Source organism: Pseudorasbora parva, chromosome 6 (genome assembly GCF_024679245.1).
Source record: "Pseudorasbora parva isolate DD20220531a chromosome 6, ASM2467924v1, whole genome shotgun sequence".
Lineage (NCBI taxonomy): Eukaryota > Metazoa > Chordata > Actinopteri > Cypriniformes > Gobionidae > Pseudorasbora > Pseudorasbora parva.
This window is the reverse complement of record NC_090177.1, coordinates 13,415,521-13,433,978: the sequence shown is the minus strand read 5'-3', so window position 1 is coordinate 13,433,978 and position 18,458 is coordinate 13,415,521. Positions and strand designations below refer to the sequence as shown.

Sequence of the window (18,458 nt, the reverse complement as noted above, 5' to 3'; positions counted from 1 at the left end):
AAAGCCCATCTCACAACAGTGGCTCTACAATAATTTTATAAAGCGGCAAGAATAGTTTTTGTGTGAAATAATGTCTTATATAGTGATGGGCCGAATTCAAAACAAAGTTTCGAACAGTTATGAATCAGCGTATTGATTCATGATTCGGATCTCCATTGTCATGTGATTTCAGCATTTTAGCAGTTTGACACGCAATCCGAATCATGAATCGATACGCAGATTCATAACCGTTCGAAACTTTGTTTTGAATTCGGCCCATCACTATATAAGTCGTTATTAGTTTTTGTGCGTAAAAAAAACGAATTCTCGTCGATAATGATTGTAGAGCCACTGTAGTGAGATGGGCTTTGTAACGACGTCTTTACTGCCTTTATGGGTCTTGAGAGAGGAAATGACATTGGTGTCAATGAAGGCCTTTCTGAGCCACCGGATTTCAACAAAAGTATCTTAATTTGTGTTCCGAAGATGAACGGAGGTCTTACAGGTGTCGAACGACATTAGGGTAAGTAATTAACGAAAGAGTTAATTAAAACGGCCTGATGATTTCCTTGTTCTATGAAGTCCCTCCTTTAGAAATACGTAACGAGTTCTGATTGGGCCAGCGCTTCCCGTGTTGTGATTGGAAAGCAGCTTAGCACACTTTGCCCGGAAAGGTCCCGCCTCTTACCATAACGCGGAGATGCAAGTGCTGAATGCGCGCTCTTCTCCACGTGGGAGAGCAACAAGACCACGCCCCCTATTTTGCGTGTTCTTGTGGGCGGAGGGTTAGTCAACAAACGGTTCTAGTGACGTCATTACATCCCTGCACTTCCTGCTGTAGTCCAAACCGGCCGTTCGCTGTAGGCTTTGAAAGGGAACTTCTGTTAAATAAAATATCTCGCTTGGCATTGAACTTTGAGCTTGATAATTTTACAGGTATTATTTATGTTCTAACAGCAACATTACACACTAACTAAAGTTTGAAAGATGGAATCGCAAAGAACGAGACCTTTAAGGCACCTGTATGACGATATTGTAGCAAATGACTTGTTTCAGATACATAACATTTTTTTTAATAATATGCAGTGAATACTGCATAATATTAAGTAAGATGGTAATCTATTTTGAACAATCGTACACACAGGAGTCCATATGTGCATAAATTGCACATTGAAGTGACTTCACAATTCGTACTGTTCTTATTTTGTGAATTGTGTTTCTGGTGAATTTGCTATAAATGATCATTTTCAAGTTACTGTTTAAACAGATATGTCTAAACACTAAAGTCAACCCATAACAATCGACCCTAACCACGACATTTCAAACATATGTTTCTCTGAATCCATAAACTATTAGGCAGAAATGGATGTCTTTATGTCAGATTACATTAGCGATCAGTTTGTGGTGTTGTCAACCGCAGTTGCAGAAATGGTCAGTGGGGGACACGGGGGTGCTATGAGGGGGAGATTGATGTACGATTGGCTTCCTACCTCTCTTTTGCTCTGCCTGCCATTCACTGCCCCTCGACCACCAAAGCATTTCCTGCTATTGTCCTGCTGGGGGATGTGTTTTTTCAGCATATCAAGCACAAACCAGCTATATATTTTTTTTCCTTTTAGACTTTCATAACTGTGAAAAGATTGTCTGGAAAAAAAAACTGTGGAAAACAAAAACTTACAGACGCCCCAGGGCCTCAACAGATTTAACTCTTTATCTGTTCAGATAAAAACAAGTCAATCCACGCAAATCTAAATAATTCACAGTTGAACTGTGCCGTTTATTGTGGAGTGTTTCAATTGGACACACAGGACATATATTTGTTTATTTATTTCTCAAGAGACACCTAAATTCATGATCATAAATAAATAAAAAGCACTTTTTTGTTAAAGGGGTCATATTAACTTGTACAAAATTGCATTATATGATTCTTTAGTGTCTAAATGAAAACTTTGTAATATACTTTAATTAAAGAATGTCATTAGTGTTTTAAGAAAACAATCATTTTACCTGGTCAAAAACAGCTCTGTTTTCAGCAAGCCATATCAGTGCATGCGAATAATAATGAGCTTTGCTCACCCTGCACCTCTGTTCTGCGGGGTGGTTGCCTTGACAACAGTTGAAGGTATATTTTGGAGAAAAAATGTCAGCTGGAGTCTCTGAGGACATATCTGTGCAACCGTATACATTTGAACCGGAGTCGGACCCGGAACAAGATGACAGCCCAAACGAAATTCGACAATTAAGTAAATTCGAGATGTAGGCTTGTCAGTGATGCGTAACGTTATCTATGCAGTGTAATAACTGTTTGACAGTAACAGACACTGTTATAAACCCTCAAACGTTACAAAAGTAAGCTTAGTGTTAACTTTATCACCAGTACACAGTTTGTTCATTATAAACGTGGGATTATGAATTATACTGAGAATGTCATATATAAAAAACATTCTGTAATGTAACTTACCCTGTAAACTTTAGCTGCATTCATCATAAAGCGTGCAGTCGATTCAAATGTTACTCACTTCTTCTGGAGGCGCAGCAGGCCTACCGATCCGTTTTTCAGGAGCATCTTCTTAACAAAACCTGCTTTATTATACTGACGCTAGTTTATAACGCACTCTGGAGAGAAATGCTTCGCGGTTCATGCAAACATAAAAGCATTGACGAAAACAAAACTCGGTTTGGATGTAGGGACATCAGAATGACTGCTGTGTTCGTTATTACACCCAAGAAAGGAACACCACAATCGCTGACGACAGTCTGCTCCAGCGTATTAAAAATAGCCCTATTCGGACGGTAATCGTTTCCCATGCGGACGTCCGTAAAAATAAATGTATATGTCACCTGACCTACAGTGATAAAACTCGTGGATTCAGATGGGGATTCACGGTGGAGAACGTGGAGAAGCGACTTTTGTGATCCGCCGCACCTGACTGCTCACGTGGTCAGTCGAATGATTGTCTGCTGTAAAAATGTCATATGCTTGGAATAATTATAAAATATTTAATTGAATAATAGGAAATTATTAATTATTTAAATCTCCTGTTTAAAAAAAGAAAGATGTAATTTAAAAATGTGGAAATGAGCTTAAATTAATACAATGCTGAAAATATAACGATAACGTTAATACTGCCTCCTCATTTCAAAAGTTTTTTTTTCTCGTTTGAGAGATGATGAAACGCAACGATACGGTCCGCTGTGGTAAAAAAAAAGAAAGAAAAAAAAAGTTGTTTTTGTTAAACTTTTCTTGAAAACTCACACGAAATGAATTTTTACGCCGGTGGAGGGAGAAAAACACTGACATTCTGGATTCGGGTGGCAATAAAAGCACTGACTAGCAGCTGTAAATGAAGAAAATAACGACCCATTGAGAAACAATTACCGTCCGAATAGGGCTTTTGATGACAGCTCGCTCAGGGTCAGGGCGGGTGTAGTTGAAACACTGTATTTTCTTTTACAGTCTATTGAAACGTGTGGCTCGATTTGAGACGGGGAAAACATGGAGATAAATTTTTTTTAGATCGGATTGGATTTATCATTATAGGATCATTTTATAATTATAGGATGTTTGTGTACAGGCACTGACAATAACACATTTCTGTACAATCAACTTGTCAAAGTGCATGTACCATAAGGCTATATGCCCCTTTTTTTACTTTCTACATTTTGCTTATTGTAGAAGAAAATGCAAGACTGTTCAAGTACTGCAATATTTTAAAACAGTTAATCTCTCTTCAAAAGCATTAGCAGGCCTCACTCAAAACTTGCTTAAATTGCATATTTGTTTATTATTACACATCATTGAGGCAGAATTCATAATGTGTTTAGCTACCAATAAGACTATCATGTGCCTGCTCATTAATACAGATTTGCTGTGCTTAGGGTAACAACATACACCCTGGGGCTTGTGCATAATCCTTATTTTGTTGTTGCACCCTCCTGCAACCACTTTAATTCCATCTTGGCTTCACATGTTGTTTAAACCAATACTCGCAGAAAGAACAAAAAACATTTGCTCTGGTTATATGGACGATACTATCTGTGATAAAGAGATTCTTAAAATCCTTCCTGTCAGATTCAATCCCCTCCTGTCCTGTGAGGATGTCCTGTCAGTGTGACGGTGGGGCAACCAGGCGCGTGAGAGGGAAGAGCTTATTTTGCCACACAAGCCAATGTATGGCTAGATCCCACACAACATTCCAGTGAAGCAAAGCCTACGGTGATATTTCTCCAAGACTGCTTCTACAAAGGTGTCAAACCTGAGATCCTCATCTGCAGTGACTACATAGCAAGGTAGGTCGGCTAGCCCTCTGTTTTAGGAAACTAAGAATTTGATTAGCATTGATCCCTGATGTAGTTGCTCAGGATATGTTGGCTTTAATTTTCAAATTGGATAACAGTAACTGCCAAAAGACTTGATAACTTTGGACCTTGAGGTCCACGGTCAAAAATTGCTGAGCTGGGAATGGACAGCGTTTGATCAAAGGTTGTTCGCTTGAACCTATACAAGTAAAAACTGCTATTGTGCCTGGGAAAAGGCAAGAGGGGCGGATTTTAGGACAAAATATCCCTCTAAAAGCAGGGATGGGACACTTTGGCCCTCAAGGTCCAATTTAGGGTTTAGCTCCAACCCTAATTAAACATACTTTAAAAATCTAGTCAAAGACTTCAGGATTGCTTTAAATTACAGACATGCATGTGCAATAAAAATTGGAGCTCAACTCTGCAGGACAGCATATATTGTGGGCCAGAGTTGTCCTCCCCTGCTTTTAGATGACTGTGTGTGTGTGTGTGTGTGTGTGTGTGTACCCCCCCCCCCCCCATTTTTCCTTGGACACTAGGGCAAGTAAACAACCCTTGAACAAACTCTTTCCATGTTGTTTCTGTCCACAGAACATGGAACACGATTCACACAACTCGTCGTACGACTACTACAACGGCACGCCATGGTTTGTCTACGAATGCACCATCCACCTAGACGAGGACGGCCGACGGATCGCTCTATTCCTCCTTTACCTGGGTCTGTTCATGGTAGGGTTGGCTGAGAACACTGTGGTGATGTGGGTGAACTGGCGAAGGCGGCATTCGGCGAACGGCGTGCTGTTCTGCGTCATCAACGTGAGCTTGTCCGACTTGATGGTGATCTTCACCATGCCCTTCTTCATGCTGGAGGTGACCATAGACAAGGTTTGGCTGTGGGGACGCTTCCTTTGCAAGGTTACTCACCTTGTGTTCGTCATTAACTTCTACAGCAGCTCCCTCTTCCTGGCCTTCATGACCCTGGAGCGATACTTGTCCCTGACGCGTCCCAACTCACCCGCCTGCTTCCCCCCACAGCACAAACGCCGCTGGTTGCTTTGCGCCGGGATCTGGCTCTTGTCGCTTTTCCTGGCCTTGCTGGAGAACGTCCACGTTGAATTGATGGAGTGGGATGAACCGGGCTGCTATATGATTCCTGAGCACTACTACATAGAGTGGTACGTCTCGCTTTCCTTCCTTTGCCTGATATTCCAGTTCCTGGGCCCAGCATCCATCATCATCACCTGCAATGTCTTAATCGCCCGAGCCGTCCGCTCAGCCCCGGACGTCCAGAATCGCCGGGATGTGTGGTTGGTGCACATGTACTCGCTGGTGTTTGTGGCCTGCTGGCTACCGTACCATTTGGTGTTGTTTTTGTTAACAGTCGACGACCTGGATCCGCACTTGTTCTCCTGCAACATGGTCGGGGTGCTGTACTTCTCGTTTAGCATCGTGCAATGCTTGTCACTCTTTCACTGCATCGCCAACCCGATACTCTACAACTTTCTCAGCAAGAGCTTCCGCAACAATCTAGTAAATGCAGTAATGAGCCGCATCTCTTCACCGCCGGCTAACGCGGTAGCCGACAACATGGGGACGACAGCTGTGAAAGACCGGAAGCTCAGTAACGCCAGCACGAGTCACTCCGACATTGGCGCGTGAAGAGGAAAACTCCTAAAGGACGAAAGGAATGTGTTACGAATAAAATGGCCTTGTTGAGGCAGTTGTTTTTGACCAGTTGCCTGGTAACTAGCCATATTGTCTCCTGTTTTTCTCACCTCAGTAGTGCTAATGGTGTAAAGGAAGGAAATATTTTGAACATTTATTTCCGCCGGCTCCTATTGACGCATTTAAGAACTCCTAGATAAGTAATATATACCCCCCACCCCCACCTACATGCAAGTGTTTGTACAAAGACTGTTTCAATTGTTCTGCTCGACAGAAACTTTCACTTAGCTGTCCATATGCTCGATCGATCACAACACCTAGCGATGTTTAAATGGATTTTGAGCTCAGCAACTTGTTTGTACATATTTTTATGGATGTGGTCACAAAAATGTAATAAAATTTATTTAGTCACTTGGAGGTTAATGTTATTTTGTTTTAAGCATGTCCTGCTCCAATTGTTTTCCACCATAGAAATGTTTGTTGAATATAAAGACATTATAAATTCATTTAACATTGAAAAAATGTGGTCTTGTGTTCAAATTCTGTGACCATGATCAAAACTTCACTGTTAAAAAGACAAGGCTCCCTGACTAGTTAAGTACCGTTTTTATTCAGAAGACAAGTACAGCTTTAGTAAAAGAGAACAGATTTCTGATCGTGACACTGGACATATATAAATTATATAAATAACACTGAAGTGATATAAGGCAATTGTTTGAATTGTTGAAAATAAATGTAGCATAAAAATGACATTCCCTATCACACGTTCAACATCAAAGAGAGTCGTTCAAGATGTCAGCCGCAAAGCACTGACAATAAGCATTTTCTTTCCTAAAAATAAAACAATTCATAAGGCTATTCTCTTCAGCCAGTATTTTTCTGTGGTGCATTGCAAATAAGGCTAACAAACACAATGTCCCAGCAGCTTTGAATACATACTTTGTGGTTTGACCAATGACATCAATCATAAATGGTGTGCCAAATAAATTTTGATGTGAATAAAATGAACAATATAAAAGCATCCCATATAAGAAAGAAATGCACTGAGTAAAAAGGCATAAACGACTGCTGGGAAAATGATTCAGAAGAACATCACAGCTTTCAGAAAATAATCATTTTTAATCATGACTATACTATTTGCACAAAATACTCTGTGCCGTGTAAAGAAGGTGAACACTGCCATATGAACTGACTGATATATTAGCACCCCAGTCTGAATCGCTTACTTTCCCATACATTTCCGAAAGAAAGAAAGCAATGAACGAACGACATCTGAAGTGTTTTGCTTTATGCACGACACACAAACTATGATACTGCATCTCATAACTATTTCTAATTTAGTCTACGTCAAGTGATACATTACACGGCTATAAAAATAACAACTATTCTGTAAAAGAAAAGTACCTTTATTTTGTTTTTTAAAAAAGGACCATTTTATTTCTTGACCTAGAGCACTGCATTATTTATCAGAAAACGTAGAAACGAAGTCTTGGTTTATTCATGAGCTTGCGTTGTGAAAGAACAAAGGTTACTTTGTGCTTCTTTAGAATAACCAGAGACATTTAGCTTATTGTGATTGAGTTCCCGGAAGAGTATAGAGGTAATCGCAGATCAGCACTTGGAACGGCATCCCGTTTAAAAATGACTTGGTTATTAAAACACTACAAATCAAAAGCTTGGACATAATTGGCTGAATTTGTTTGTTCTGAATCTGATCTTAAAAACCTTATACTTAAATGGCAGCATGAACTATATGCATGAAATGATACAAACTGCATTTTTTTGATAATTTGTCATTTTAAAATAATGGGTTGAACCAGATAGTGAATGAAACGCAGCCAAAAAGTGCTTAGCACACATCCTTCAACCGTTTAAACACGGCGCCTCATGACTTTCTTTGAAACTTTAAAGAAGCTGCAAAATTAGATCGTTTGATATGTATATTTTTTATACCCTAGCTTTGATGACTGTATTATAATTCTAAAATGTAAAAAGATATTGAAATAATCATACAAAAATGAGGTGTGCCCAAACGTTTGATCGGCAGTGTAGCTTTGCTCATTCAGTCTCTCTTGCCATCAAGTGGTCAAGTATCAGCACTACATTTTTTAAAATAAAGTTTTACCCTTAATTAGTCTTTAAAAAACAAGAATCGATCTCATTTTGTAGACAACCACACAAAGACGATCACATTAAACACCTCTAAAGGTGATGATATGCGGAGACATTTTGCCTGGGCAATGTTGCCGATGTTGCTTGGCCACTTCCCCATTGAGAATGAGCAACAAATTCCTATCCGGATACTTTAGATCAGTCTTAGGTCCCGTGTCTCACCTGGTTGTCTGTTGACGGCAACATTGCCCAGCAACATTGCTTAAAAGGTGGCCCCATGTATCATCACCAAAGTCTACGGTCACTTGTCCTCAACAACTTACTGAGCAAGTAAACGTGGGCACACAGTGTGACGGATCATTCGGAGGGCGATGTTAATCAGGTGTCCAGGTTGGGGACGGGCTCTTTAGAGTGGTCGTTATACATAAAGGTCTCCTCGATGTTGAAATCGGGCGGCAGCTGGTCTTTGTGGAGCTCCATGTGCGAGGAAACCATTTTAAGCGTGGAGAAAAACAGTCCGCAGACGGTGCAGCGGTACATGAGGGCGCCCGAGTGCGTCTTTAGGTGGCAGATCATGGTGGATCGGCCACGGAAAAAGCGCAGGCATACTTTGCACTGGTAGGGCTTCTCGCCCGTGTGGATGCGGAGGTGGTAGGTGAACTCGCCCGAGTGTGCGAAATGCTTGCCGCAATACCGGCAGCGATACAATTTTTCCCTAAGCCCCGTGCCAGCACCGGAGTTGCCATTCAGTACGAGTCCGGCTGGAAACTGGACCCCGCCGTGAGCCATTTTGTCCTGCAGGTTGAAACCCAGACTCAAGTTGAAACCTGCTTTACCCGAGCCGCTCGCCTCCAAAGGCGAGGAGGAGGATGAGGAGTACTCGATGAGCTGGTCCACCTTGCGCTTGGCCGGCCATACCTGGCTGCCCTGGAGCTCGTTGGAATGCACGCTGAGATGGTAATGAAACGCGGTTTCTGAGGGGAAGGTCTGCGGACACAGGAAGCAGCGCAGCTCGCCCTGGCCTTCTCCGCTGGTTTCTGGACTGCCGTCGCCCTGCTTTGCTGACGCTTCTTCCTCTGCATGTACAGACAGGTGTCTCTCCAGCAGCGCACTCTCCAGGAAGGGGCTGGCGCATTGTGGACAAGTGTAAATAGGAAAAAGGTGTGTCAGTGTGTGCCACAGGAGGGCGCATCGAGAGGGCTGAGACAGCTGGCATACTCCACAGCGTAATGTCCTCAAGCATGCGTGGCTCTGAACGTGGTCCCTGACCACCTGAAGAAAAGAAAAAAGAAAAAAGAAAAAGAAAAAAAAAATCAATAAAATTATTTGATATATTAAAGTAAAAGAAATGATAATGGATATATTACAATATTTATTTTCAAGGTAATCTTACGAAAATCGAATCTTTGTGAATTTTACTGAAGTAATTTTCTCCCTTTACCATACAAGTTAGTTAGTAGTATGTCACCAATAGAGTGGTAGCTCATATGCTATATGAAATGATATTACAATATTATTAATAATCAATACAGTCATTTTATTTGTTTACTTGATTAATTGAGCAATGTTTACTTATATTAATTAATATTTAGGTGTTATATCTATTTGTACATTTTACTTTTTAAAGGGTTAGTTCACCCAAAAATGAAATGGATGTCATTAATGACTCACCCTAATGTCGTTCCACACCCGTAAGACCTCCGTTCATCTTCAGAACACAGTTTAAGATATTTTATATTTAGTCCGAGAGTGTATGGAAGTGTATGCACACTACACTGTTCATGTCCAGAAAGGGAATAAAAACATCATCAGCGTAGTCCATATGTGACATCAGTTAGTTCATTAGAAACTCTTGAAGCATCGAAAATACATTTAGGTCCAAAAATATAAAAAAATATGACTTTATTCAGCATTGTCTTCTCTTCCGTTTTTGTTTTCAATCCTTAAATAACGATTCAAACGGTCATGAATCAGCGTGTCGATTCATGATTCAGATCGCGTGTCATACTGCCATACTGCTGAAATCACGTGACACTGGCGATCCGAATCATGAATCAATCCGCTGATTCATAACCGTTTGAATCTTTATTTGAGGATTGAACACAAACAAGGAAGAAAAGACGATGCTGAATAAAGTCGTAGATTTTGTTATTTTTGGACCAAAATGTATTTTTGATGCTTCAAGAGATTCTAATGAACTAACTGATGTCACATATGGACTACTCGGATGATGTTTTTATTCCCTTTCTGGACATGGACAGTATAGTGTGCATACACTTGCATACGCTCTCGGACTAAATATAAAATATCTTAAACTGTGTTCTGAAGATGAACTGAGGTCTTTCGGGTGTGGAACGACATTAGGGTGAATCATTAATGACAAAAATTTCATTTTTGGGTGAACTAACCCTTTAATATATTGATATATTTAAAATTAATATTGATGAATTCATTATTTATAGATATACATGAAACGTAAATATCATGTTTAATTTATTCATCATTTTAAAATGTAGCTTTTTAAAACATGTTACTTTAGTATTAAAGAGACAATACTTAAGGGGATTGCATAATACCATACATCTTTTACTTCAATAAAACTGATTATTGGATAATCAGTTATGTCTTCATAATCTGTAGCAGTGGCTTTTTTCTGTCTCCTTACACTTAAAGTAATTTTGTATTGGTGTTAATATGCTCTGGTTATGGCTACGTTTGTTGATTTTTTTCAAGTTTTATGGACTTTTCTTTACCACCTGCCAGGGACTACAGATGAAAATTAGCCTGTATGGCTAAATCAGGCACATTTACATGAGTGCTCATGTTAAATAATGTGAATTGTCTCTTCTAAAATAAAATAAAGTATATTATTTATATACTATTAGTATAGTATTTATAAATATTTTGAATGTTTTTATTTTATATTTATTTATATTTTAATTTTAGTTTAACCCTTTAACTGTCACCGTCCCACAGGTGGGACGCTTGGCGCTCTTTTTTTTGATTGCCTTTTTTTCGTATCATATATTTTAGTAATTATCATAAATTAGGTATCTTTCAAAAGCTTACGAACTCAAAATTCATCCTGTGAAAACCGTTTTGAAATCAGACGTTGCGTTACCATGGAAACGGTACTCTAATTTCTTCTAGCGGGTTCCTCCCCTAGTGGGCAGTGTCATGTTTCATATTACGAAATGTATTTTAACTACTTTATAATCAAAATCTTTTCTAATCTTGACAAAACACATATCATTGGAAAGGTCTGAGTCTCAAGGTTCCATATGTGGTGACTGTTTTATGATGGAAGTGATATTTGGACAGAAATTTACAGGAAAATGCCTCAAAAAAACAATCAATGGAAATTGAATGACACCCGGTGGCTATTTTTGGTACAGCACCTAAACAAAATCTCATGGGGACTTCAATTTTTGTGATATCAACTTCAAATTTGGAACACAACTTGGTTAGATATATGCCTTTGATTTTATAGTAATTTTAGAGTAAAACATTTTTTGTAAAATATATATTTTATATAAAATAAAAAATATTTAGTACTGTATTTTTCATTTTCAGTCAATTTAAACTTCCATAACTTTTTCGTTCTTTCATATTTGCTTTCACCTCAGTAATAATCTGCTGATTGTCTTCTTTAAATCAAGACCAAACTTAAGTCTATATTCCAAACCATTCTTGAATTACAGCCTTTTAAGTTTGGATAGTGCATTTTCATGACTATTCTCAAAAACGGGGGTGACAGTTAAAGGGTTAAGTTAATAATGTTTGTGCTTTTGTCATTTTACTATTTTTTTCTTTCTAAGAAAAAATATTTAAAACATTTCTATTTAGTTTTAGTTCCTTTAGTACATGTGAAGGGTTAGTTCACCCAAAAATGTTCCATCATTAAGTACTCACCCTCATGTCGTTCCTAACCTGCAAGACTTAAATGAAGATATTTTTGGTGAAATTTGAGATTTTTGCCCCTCTATTGACAGCTAAGCAACTACAATTTTGACGCTTCAAAATGTTCATAAAGAGATTGTAAAACTAATCCATATGAATTGAGCAGTTTAGTCCTAATTTTCTAACGAGACACGATTCACTTTATATGATGTACAGATTGAATTTAGTCTTTTATTCACATGTACACATTGATCAATGCACATCATTTGTGGTAAATGGAAGCTCAAGCATGTTCGCTTGACATGCGAGAACCAGTGAGGTTCATTCTCGTGTTATGCAGCAGGTTTGAGCTTCTGCAGGAGGTCATGTCAAGCAGGTTTGTTTGAGCTTCTGTTTATGTTCGCTGATCAATGTTTACATGTGAATAAAAGACTAAATTAAATCTGTTCATCATATAAAGCGATCGTGTCTCTTCAGAAAATTGACTACACCACTCAATTCATCTGGATTAGTTTCATGATCTCTATTAACTTTTTGAAGAGTCAAAGTGGTAGTTGCGTAGCTGCCAATGGAGGGGCAAACAGCACAGATTTCATCAAAAATATCTTCATTTGTGTTTCGAAGATGAACAAAAGTCTTACAGGTTTGGAAAGACATCCGTTTGAGTAAATAATGATAGAGTTTTCATTTTTGGATGAACTAACCTACGTTTTTATTTAATAATTACACATTATTAAATTTCAGATTAATTTCGATTAATAAATAAGGCACAAGCATGATAAGTCAAAGTTGTCACATTGCACCGGTTAGGACAGTATAAGGCTTATAAACTAAAAATCTTCCACTGACCTTGAAATCATTTGCAATAGATTTAGCACAAATGGTGCACTGCAGTTCCCCTCCTTGCCCTTGTGAGGCTCCGTTCAGTTGGTCGGGATTTTGAGGGACGCATTTGGCTGCTGACTGACGTCTATGGTGAATCAATGCAGACTCTGTCCGGAATTGGTGCTCACAAACGTCACAGGAGAAGAGCAAGATGCCCACGTGTGTGAGGGCGTGAGCGACAGCAGCAGCACGGTCCGGGAAGGAGGCGCCGCAAACAAGACACGAACCCGTTTCTGAGAGGTGCGTCTCAGCGTGAGTTCGTATGATGCCATTTTCCACCGGAAGCAGCATCCCGCACGATTTACATGGCTGTGATGATGCCAACTGACCAAGAGATCCCCCATTTTCACCATTCTCAATGCACATCAAGTCCTCGTCGTCTTCTTCCTCCACAATGAAGTGCTCCTCCTCGTCGCTCAGTTCAATGATGTCCTCTGAAAGTGCTCGCCACTGATCACCACTTTCTGTATGCTCTTCCTGTAGACGGTGCCTCTTTCTAGCATGATCTTCCTCAAAAAAATCGGAATCTTTGATTGGTCCTGTAACAGCCCCAAGCTGCAAACTGTCCAAAGGGTCACTGGAAGATGACGAAGGAGCGCAGGTTTCACCTCCAAGCTGGGCTGAAGAATCAGGGATGGAACATGGGTCCTGAGACCCAGACATTGATTTGCTACCATTAAGAAGCTGGTCTGCTGAGTTACTTTCTGCATTTTCTTCTTCATCCTCCTGCTCAGTTTTCAGCTGCAAAGCAAGGCCAGGAAGAGCATCTCCAGAATGGTTACTGCCCAAAGGACTCGGCTTGTTGGTCACCTGCTGGTTGTAACCCAAATGTACCTGCAAGTCTTCGTTTTTAGGTGACTGGGTGACCAAAAGGGAGCGATTCAACCTCCCGTTCCTGCCTTGAGAAACCGGAGATGGGGTTACAGGCGTGGGAGCGGCCGAAGAAGACAACGAGGAGCAGGATGCTGCGGAGGATGAGCAAACGGACGCAGCCACGGCATTGGCGGACACCATATCGCTTTCGGTATCCCCATCAGTAACCAGGTCTCTAGAGCTGGAACTCAGCAGATCAGGAAAGGTGGCATGGCAAGCGCTCACTAACTCCCTCACGCCGAGCCTTTCCGCCAACTCATACAGCACACCCACATTGATCAAGTCTGTGAAAATCTCACCCGTGTAGATAAAAGTCAACACCTTCTCAAGATTGGCGGCAGAGACAAAGTCCAGAGAGAAAGTGGTGGGAACGCCATCCTGGTTGCGGGAACCTCTGGAGAAGAGGCTGTTGAAGTGTGTGCATGAGCACGCCAGTACTACACGATGAGCCGGGAAGGAACGGCCCCCGACCTGGAGGATGACGTCACACAGGAGGCGAGACAGACGGCAGCGGTTGAGCTCGGATAGGAGACGGGCCGCATGGCCAGAACCCTGCAGCCTGATCCGCATGCCTGGCAATTCTGACAAAAGCCAGGATGTAGACTGAAACAGAGAGAAGTGAATCAAAAAGGGTTATGGACAAGAATTCTATTTCTAATTATTCTAAGATTCTAATAAACTAACTGATGTCACACATACTTTGATGATGTTTTTATTCCCTTTCTGGACATGGACAGTATAGTGTGCATACACTTGCATACACTCGGACTAAATATAAAATATCTTAAACTGTGTTTCGAAGATGAACGGAGGACTTACGGGTTACGGGAGTCATTAATGACATCAATTTAATTTTTGTGTGAACTAACCCTTTAATCACTCACCCTTATGTCTTTTGACACCCGTAAGACCTCCGTTCATCTTCAGAACACAAATTCAGATATTTTTGTTGAAATCCGATGGCTCAGAAAGGCCTCCATTGACACCAATGTCATTTCCTCTCTCAAGACCCATAAAGGCACTAAAGACGTCGTTACAAAGCCCATTTTACTACAGTGATTCTACAATAATTTTATGAAGCGATGAGAATAGTTTTTGTGCTAAAAAAAACCTAAATAATGACTTCTATAGTGATGATGGGCTGATTCCAAAACAAAGCTTTCTGAAGCATTGGAACTTAATGAATCAGCGTATCGCTTCATGATTCGGATCACGTGTCAAACTGCCGAAATCACGTGACATTGGCGATCCGAATCATGAATCGATACACTGATTCATAAAGGTTCTAAGCTTTGTTTTGAAATCGGCCCATCATTATGCTTTATAGGCTTTGTAACGACGTCTTTATGGATCTTGAGAGAGGAAATTATATTGGCGTCAATGGAGGCCTTTCTGAGCCATCGGATTTCAACAAAAATATCTTAACTTGTGTTCTGAAGATGAACGGAGGTCTCACGGGTGTCAAACGACATAAGGGTGAGTGATTAAAGGGTTAGTTCACACAAAAATGAAATTGATGTCATTAATGACTCACCCTAATGTCGTTCCACACCCGTAAGAGACCTCCGTTCACCTTCGGAACACAGTTTATCAGTTGGACAAGTGAAAATGTCCATTGAAATGTGAGGGGTGTACTCACTTTTCTGAGATACTGTATCATTTTTAATGTTATAATTATCATAAAGAAAATTGGGTCATATATTAAAGCCAATAAATAATGTATTATTTCCTTCATCTGAGACACTTTAGATGCGCACTGTTTGTAATGATAGTTTTGAATTGATGAAATATGATTGGAATTATTTTGAAAAGGACAATCAATGTAGTCAATGCAAGTCATATAGGCTACAAACAATTATAATGAAAATATCATTATAATTGTGTGCTTGAGACATGGCTTTTAATGGTGAGACTTTTTTTTGTAACCAGGCGTTTTTAAAAATGTATTTTAAATTTGGATTTAGATTGATGGATTTACCAATATATAGCCTATCAAATATAAATAATTATCGGTTATTGATATTTTCATATCGGTGCATCCCCAACATTTTGTTAACTTTTTCTCGCCAGCTTTTTTGAAAAAAGTTTCCAGCCACCACCAGCATTTTTTTTATTTCACAAAAGTTTCAAAGACTACATCTGGATCAGAATCAGATTGATGATCAAAATATGGAGTAGATGGAGTCCATCAACAACCAAAACTAGGGTGATCCCTACCCAAAGCTTCACAGGACTTAGAGCTCATCCTGGGTTTAGCAGTTAGTTTGGTAACAGGGAAGTTTTGATTTATATGCTGTTTAATGTTGAAGATCACGTTTGTTTTACACATGATATTGCTTGTTTCTGCATCTTTTTCGTATGTGTTTTGATCCAAAGATTCAGTGGCAGTGCACTTTCAGAAGTTGTGTCATTGCGCCCCCTATCATATAACAATGAAAACACTGAAACCTGGAAGTGTTTCCTGCTGCTTCAAGTAGAAAACAACTTAAATATGCAGTGGTCAGGTGGTACTGTGGCCACATAGTGCAAGTTGTAGCTCTCAGAAAATTACCAGTTTACACATAGCTATTAATTAATTGATCATGATGTAACTGAGTTCTGCGATCACATGAATGCTTTTTACAAGTCAGAATAGTTACGGTAATTACGACATGGTGTGAAAACACCTATAGAACATTATAGGTATAGTACACTACATTGTTGTCACATGACCTCATCACCCTGTTAAAGTTTGAAACATTTAGCGAGGATTATTTTTTTGGTCCGGTATACACATACAATATATACTGCACAGAATTTAGAAGGTGGCAAAGTAGTATTACATTTAAGACGATATGACAGGTGCTTGAAAAATAGGAGGCCTTGGTGACGTCAGGCAGATCAGAAAGTCGTTTCAGAGTCAGTTATTATATGAAAGATTATGAAGACAAGTATTCTTTGACATAAATTGCCCATATAAAACATCCCCAAATATAGCTCTAAACAAACAAACAAATACATAAATAAAATAGTACTTCTCTCCACTACACATGAAATAACACTTAACTTAAGTTTACATTTATCACCAGCTTCTTACAACACAGAAAGTCGGGACAGCTTTAGATATGTATGCATTATAACAAATAAAACACAATACACAAACACACAATTTATAAATATAATAATGTAAACTACATTTAGACATGAATTGTAGAATTCGTGAACAACTGGTGTCCTAACAAAGACAATGAACACACAAATAGGTCGGATTTGTGTTTTGGAGATTAACACAACATTTGCTACCCCTATGTAACCAAAATATGTATTTTATAAATGTGCAGCACACCGTCTAAGGTGCAATAAAACTGCTCAATGCACCTTTCTTTAGTACATAATTCGTTTAGCTGTAGCTAACCGGTTGCCGTTGGATTCCATTAGCATGTGTGGCTAAATAGCACGTTAGCATCATCTTTCGCAGTGGAAATAAAACAGATCGCTGTGCCATAACTAGTACTCAGAAACCGCATAACAACACTAATGTTTGCTTACCCCGAGAGTGTTGCTAGGTTATGATTGATAAATAATCCCACTCGGATCCTGTTGGCCCAGACAGTCGTCCCTGCATTCACACGGCGGTGTTTCAAAACCTATGAAGCTGCCTACTTAGATCACTCGGTTCTTTCAGAACGCGCGTGTGATGCCCAAAAAGAGCTCACCATAGGCATTTTAATACACGGCCATTGTGTCATATAGGACTAAACAAATTCAACACCGAACACTGAGATGGAGCGCCTACCATGGAAATCAATGTAATCCTATTACTACTGTGGAAAAGGTACACATTAGCCTACCTCAGCATGTTTGTTTGTGTTTATAGTACAAAATTGTGTTAAACAGTTATTGTGTTGGTGTGAAAAAGCCAATACTGATCTACTTTGATTTAATTATTATTATTATTCTGAAATTAACTACAATATTCATGCATCTAGAGATTTTAAGCTAGATCTAATTATCTATCTATCTATCTATCTATCTATCTATCTATCTATCTATCTATCTATCTATCTATCTATCTATCTATCTATCTATCTATCTATCTATCTATCTATCTATCTATCTATCTATCTATCTATCTATCTATCTATCTATCTATCTATCTATCTATCTATCTATCTATCTATCTATCTATCTATCTATCTATCTATCTATCTATCTATCTATCTATCTCATTTTTCTTCTGATGGCCCAAATTGAAATTTATGAATTGATGTACATTTTGTCCCCATAACTTAAGCAATACTGAAACCAGACACATGCACACACATATTAATAAAATTCCCATTTTTTTTTCTGCACAATTTTTTCCAGATCAAGATTTTCCTGATCAAAGGCATCCACTCTGCTGTTGTCATCCAGGTGTCTTGCTGAAGTCACAGCCACATTTTATTGTGGTAACTGAAGAAGGAGTAGTCTAAGAAACAAGTTTTTGAAAAGTGGCTGCAGCTAAAGTATCTTCACAGCATTATCAGATGTGTGCTCATGGATGCTAAATGCAAATATGAGATAATAAGGACAAGAAACATTAATGAAGACAACCTTGCATTATATGCATAATGAGCTCTGTCACTTTCTATTTGTATTGACACATATAATTGCACAATTTATATTTTAACCAGCTGAATTCTCTGAAATCAAACAGGCCTTCAATGATAGTGAAGTTTTGAGGCTATGAATGTGCAAACATTAGCTTTTTGATGAAAAAAGAT

The 18,458-nt window shown here is 39.2% G+C and overlaps 2 protein-coding genes across 2 annotated transcripts; one reads left to right on the top strand and one right to left on the bottom strand.

Annotated features, from left to right (window-relative positions):
* Positions 1–449: 449 nt before the first annotated feature.
* On the top strand, positions 450–6,401 carry gpr182 (G protein-coupled receptor 182). Its single transcript, XM_067445696.1, has 2 exons — positions 450–4,269; positions 4,870–6,401. Exon 2 carries the CDS (start codon positions 4,873–4,875, stop codon positions 5,935–5,937), a length of 1,065 nt encoding a protein of 354 aa, XP_067301797.1. The 5' UTR covers positions 450–4,269; positions 4,870–4,872; the 3' UTR covers positions 5,938–6,401.
* A 128-nt stretch (positions 6,402–6,529) lies between these two features.
* LOC137078426 (zinc finger and BTB domain-containing protein 39) lies at positions 6,530–17,481 on the bottom strand. Its single transcript, XM_067445695.1, has 3 exons — positions 17,242–17,481; positions 12,805–14,316; positions 6,530–9,327 (listed from the first exon to the last, which is right to left on the bottom strand). Exons 2-3 carry the CDS (start codon positions 14,281–14,283, stop codon positions 8,434–8,436), a joined length of 2,373 nt encoding a protein of 790 aa, XP_067301796.1. The 5' UTR covers positions 14,284–14,316; positions 17,242–17,481; the 3' UTR covers positions 6,530–8,433.
* Between the last annotated feature and the right edge of the window lie 977 nt (positions 17,482–18,458).